Here is a 5,651-nt window from a genome sequence, read left to right on the forward strand (position 1 = left end):
AAAAAAAAAAAAAAAAAAAAAAAATATATATATATATATATACACACACACACACACAATTAGCTGGTGTGGTGGCACACGCCTGTAATCTCAGCTACTAGGGAGGCTGAGGCAGGAGAATTACTTGAACCTGGGAGGTGAAGGTTGCAGTCAGCTGAGATACACTCCAGCCTGGGCGACAGAGCAAGACTGTCTCAACAAAACAAAACGAAACAAAACAAAACAAAACAAAAACGGACTTTAATAAGGATTTAATCCTATGACAACACTTTGAAGAAGGCATCATCCCATCCTCCTCCTCATTGACAGAGGTGGGGCGGGGGATTTAGGCACAGACAGGGGAGGCAACTGACCCAGGGTCACCAGCTTCCTTGACTAGGGTCACTGGCTCTCCAATCCCTGTGAAGCTGGGGGCTGGGCTAGTTAGCCAGATGTGCAGCCCAGGAGGAAGGTGGCTGTAGCCTGAATACATTGCAGGGCCATTTGTGTTTACTGTCATTCCTGAGGGTTGTGGAGGAGCCAGCTCCTGGAGGGAGCACAGGACACCAACAGTGATTTTGCCCTTGACATTCAAAGGTGATCTGCTTACTAGCCTTTCAGGGGATCATCTTCCCCAGGACCTGTCTCCCCTTAGAGTTGTTTCCAGTAAAAACAAACAAACAAACAAAAAACGGAAGAGGCAGGCCCTTTATCCCTTTCTTTTAGCCCAGCTACCTGGGGCTTCAGATATTTTGGCCCCTCCTTCTGGTTGTATATGGTTCTCCCAAACTGAAGAGCCCTGCTTCCTCCGCTGAGGCTAGAGGGCTGACGTTGTGCATTTCAACACTGAAGGGCTGGTTGAGGGTCTGACCCCAGCATAGGTGCCATGCCAGTGCCATCAAGAAAAATTGCCGAGTGGCCAGGCGGGATTTGTGTGTGTGCTCTGAGATCAGCAGGAGCTAAGGAAGTGCTCTGGGGTCAGCTGAGAGGGAGCCACCACTTCTGCCTGGCAGGTCCAGGAGGTCGGTGCCATTGGCTGGAGTTGGGTCTTGAAGGATGAGAATGATTTCAGGAGGTGGGGAAGAGGCAGGCAAAACTGGCCATTGGGAACAGCACAGAGAACAACAACAGCAGGGCATCATCCTGGCTTCTATCTGGCCTCCTGCCCTGCCCCCACTGCCACCCATGGGTTCTCTCTCCCAGGAACAGAAACACAAACCGGATCAAACCACTTTAAAATCCTTCAATACTCGCCACTGCTCCTAGGAAAAAAAAAAAAAAAAAAAAAACTACGTCCTTACCAGGGCCTCTATCTCAGTAGGATGCCCCCACCCCTCCATGGGGTTGGAGCCACACTGGCCGCCTCCTGGGTCTTTCATGCTCTTTCAAGTCTCAGGGCCTTTGCACTTGCTGTTCATGCCCTCCGTCGGAGAGCTCATTCCTGCTCTATCTCTATCTTACTAACTCCTCATCTTGCAGGTGGTAGCTTCCAGATCATTGCCTCAGAGACCTCTGATCACCCCCTCCCGAGCCCTCTTATCCTCCATGGCTTCACTCCCCTCATGATTTGGAATTATTTATCTGTGAACTTGATTAGCCAAGATTATAAACAACATGAGGTCAGGGACTGGACTGGGTATGTTTTCTTCTCTGTTGCTTTCCTGGCATGAAGTATAGTAAATACGGCATCTGGTGCATTATACATGGCCACAAATATTTGTTGAATGAATGAATAAAAGCACCTTGGGTTCTGAGCATTCAGTGTCCTGAAAGAATTCAGGTTTTCAAATTGTGCCTCACCATCCATTAGTGGGTGTGAAATCAATTTAGTAGATGATGTCTAGCATTTTTTTAAAATGACACAGAATAGAATAAAAATAATCAGAGCACACTGAGGTAAAGGATGTTCTGGAAATTATTGTGTGGTTATGTACTTGTAGGTCATGATGTAAAATGTGCTTTTCCAAGAATAGCCAAGATAAATCCAAAGAAGAAAAACAAGCAGGGAGAACTTGCCCTACCAGAGTTCAGGACTTGTCATGAAACTGTGGTAATCAAGACAATGTGGCATTGGAAGAGGGACAAATTGACACACAGAACAGAAAACTCAGGCACAGACTCACACATGACAGAGCATGTCAGAGCAGTGGGGAAAGGAGAAAGTGGAAAAAATAACCCCCCCATATGTAAAACGGGATTACTACCTACCTCGCATGCATTCGTTTACAAATCAACTTGCAATTGATGAAAAGAATTTGAATGTTGAAAATAAACTTTAAAACTCTTAGTAGATTTCTTTAAAAAAAAAAAACATAGACACATTTAAAAAAAAAAAAAGCATTGACCATAAAAGTTTGCTTAATCTGACTATATTACAATTAAGAATGTTGGTTCATTGACATCTTGGCTGGGCGCAGTGGTTCACCTCTGTAATCCCAGCACTTCGGGAGGCTGAGGCAGGCGGATCACCTGAGGTCAAGAGTTCAAGACCAGCCTAGCCAACATGCTGAAACCCCGTCTCTACTAAAAACACGAAAATTAGCCAGGTGTGGGGGCAGGCGCCTGTAGTCCCAGCTACTCGGGAGGCCAAGGCAGGAGAATCACTTGAACCCGGGAGGCAGAGGATGCAGTGAGCCGAGATTGAGCCACTGCACTCCAGCCTGGGGGACAGAACGAGAAAAGGAAGGAAGGAAGGAGGGAGGGAGGGAGGAGAGGAGGGAAAGAAGGAAGGAAGGAAGGAAGGAAGGAAGGAAGGAAGGAAGGAAGGAAGGAAGGAAGGGACATTTTAAAGAAAGTGAAAAGTCAGTTACGAACTGGAAGCAGCTATTGAAGACGCACACGCCTGACAGAGATTAGTGCTGAAACTCACAAGGGCACAAGAGCACAGCAGAACAGTGGGTGGGAGACGTAAGCAGGCATTTCACCAAGGAGACAACACATGGTTAAAAAACAAAATAAAACAAAACAAAACAAAACAAAAACGTGTGGAAAGATGTGCAGCATCATGAGAGATCCGGAAAATGTGAGTCGAAGCTAGAATGAGTCCTCATTTCACACCTCTCCAACCAGCACAGAAATGAAAAAGACTGACCATACCAAATGGTGGATTTCAGGGATCTTTCACACACTGTTGATGGGATTGCGAACTGGGACAATGACTGTGGAAAGATTTTGGCCTTTTCTCCAAAAGCTGAATACTCACCTAGTTTAAAACCCACCAACTGTATTCCTAGGTATATTTCCACAAGAAGCTGGTCCACATGTATGGTAGAAGACATATGAGAATGTTCACGGCAGCGCTGTTCACAACAGAACCCAAATGCTTAGCAGGGGGAGGTGATGAATGCACCACAAGACAGCCATCAGTGCCATATTACACAACGATCAAAAATGAAGTACTGCAGGCCAGGCACAGTGGCTCACACCTGTAATCCCAGCGTTTTGGGAGGCCAAGGTGGGTGGATCACTTGAGGTCAGGAGTTCGAGACCAGCCTGGCCAACATGGCGAAACCCCGTCTCTACTAAAAATACAAAAATTAGCCATGGTGGCAGGTGCCTGTAATCCCAGTTACTTGGGAGGCTGAGGCAGAAGAAGCGCTTGAACCCAGGAGGCAGAGGTTGCAGTGAGCCGAGATCGTGCCACTGCACTCCAGCCTGGGCAACAAGAGTGAAACTCCATCTCAAAAAAAAAAAAATTAAAAAAACCAAAAGACAAAAAAAATTCTTTAATTATGGAAAAACGAAAGCAAGGGTGCTATAATCACAGGATTCATGACGTGCTGAGTTCTAGTTCAGGGGTCCTGGGAGAGGGATGCAAGGATGGACGCTATGGCTAGATGTGGACTATCCTCAAGATGCTACCTTGGCCAGGTGTGGTGGCTCATGCCTGTAATCCCAGCACTTTGGGAGGCCAAGCAGGGAGGATCACTTGAAGCCGGGAGTTCAAGACCAGTCTGGGCAACATGGCAAGACCCCCATCTCTGCCAAAAAAAAATTTTTTAAGAGAAAAAAAGTTTTTAAAAAGATGTGACCTTTTCTTTTAGGTAGTGGGTTCATAAGTGCTTACTATATTACTTAAAATCACCAATTAAATAGCTAAATAAGTGAAAATGGGTGATGAATAGACCAATGAGTAGAGTTTGGTCATGAGCCAAAGATGATTAAATGAATGCTACGTACTTATGGGCCAAATAACAATAGAAATAAAATGTATTTCTGCTCATGGGCTGTGATCAAAAGTATAAAAGCTAAAGCATGGCCAGGCACAGTGGCTCACACCTGTAATCCCAGCACTTTGGCAGGCTGAGGCAAGTGGATCATGAGGTCAGGAGTTCAAGGCCAGGCTGGCCAAGATGGTGAAACCCTGTCTCTACTAAAAATACAAAAATTAGCCAGGCATGGTGGTGGGCATCTGTAATCCCAGCTACTCTAGAGGTTGAGGCAGAGAATTGCTTGAACCTGGGAGGCAGAGGTTGCAGTGAGCTGAGATCATGCCACTGCACTCCAGCCTGGGTGACAGAGGGAGACTCTGTCTCAAAAACAAAAAAAAAAAGAAAAAAAAAAGCTAAAGCACGAGATGCCCGGGTGTGTAGGTGTGAGGGGCTCTGGCGCCAGACACAGTGCAATCGGGGACACAGGTGCTGGAGACCTGAGGAGTTGCCAGGACGTCTTTGGACTTGTTCTTTGGACTTGTTCTGTTGAGCAAAGCAGCAGCTATGTTGCCCCATGTAGCCTGATTTAGACAACACAGGGCGACTGGCTTCTGAGTGTAGCGCTGCCCTTTGTCCCTGCGCTTGCCTTCTGTCCCGTGGCGGGGCTGGCCCTTGGCTCGGCATCAGCCACTCACCTCTCTGGGGGTGTGGTGAGATTTAAACAAAGCCTCATTGCTGTTCCCAGGATTATCCGAGCCTTGTGCGGCCCCGCCCTGCCTCACAGAGCAGGCAACTCCCAACCCCGGGCTGAGGCCAGGCCTTTGGGTGGCAAGACAGGTGGGGGCTGGGGGCTGCGACCCCATCCTTGGTGGGCCCGTTTCTGCTCAGCTCTGGCGCTGTCCCGGCTCGGCGACCATCGACCATTCCCCCGACCATGCCTCTCCCCTTGCTTCAAGTTCACCTGTGCAGGAGCCCAGGATCCTCTAGCCTGGTGCTCTTGGGAGATCTATGCTGTCACCAGAGTTTCAAGCATTGCGTGGGGGGTGGGGGGTGGGAACGAAAGGAGTTTTCCATCGGAAACAGAAAAGATTTTGGGTTAAATCTGGGAATCAGGCTGGGCGCGGTGGCTCATGTCTGTAATCTCAGCACTTCGGGAGGCCGAGGCGGGCGGATCACGAGGTCAGGAGTTCGAGACCAACCTAGGCAACATGGTGAACCCCTGCTTCTACCAAAAATACAAAAATTAGCTGGGCATGGTGGCGGGCACCTGTAATCCCAGCTATTCGGGTGGTTTAGGCAGGATAATCATTTGAACCCGGGACGCGGAGGTTGCGGTGGGACGAGATCGTGCCATTGCACTCCAGCCTGGGTGACAGAGCGAGACTATCTCAAAAAAAAAAAAAAAAAAAAAAAAAATCTGGTATACAAAGTATATACAGAGTAATAACTGCCTTAGGCATTTGGTTTTTCCCTAAAACCTGTAAGTGGTGGCCCCAGGCCTCTCCTTGAGGGTGTCTCCCC

The 5,651-nt window shown here is 47.9% G+C and overlaps 1 protein-coding gene across 2 annotated transcripts in view; it reads left to right on the forward strand.

The window, feature by feature from the left end:
- The window catches only part of SACK1A (scaffolding CK1 anchoring protein A), a 29,489-nt gene that overhangs the window by 22,368 nt on the left and 1,470 nt on the right, over positions 1-5,651 (forward strand). Inside the window, exon 4 of one of the 2 annotated variants that reach the window (XM_017855864.1) lies at positions 1,459-1,465. The exons of the other annotated variant lie outside the window; for it this stretch is intronic. Within the exon in view, the coding sequence (XP_017711353.1) occupies positions 1,459-1,465 (7 nt within the window). Of the gene's footprint in view, positions 1-1,458; positions 1,466-5,651 lie in introns of those variants that run through there. 2 annotated transcript variants of the gene reach the window in all.

The sequence above is a fragment of the Rhinopithecus bieti genome, unplaced genomic scaffold (genome assembly GCF_001698545.2).
Source record: "Rhinopithecus bieti isolate Rb0 unplaced genomic scaffold, ASM169854v2 scaffold_38631, whole genome shotgun sequence".
Taxonomy (NCBI): domain Eukaryota; kingdom Metazoa; phylum Chordata; class Mammalia; order Primates; family Cercopithecidae; genus Rhinopithecus; species Rhinopithecus bieti.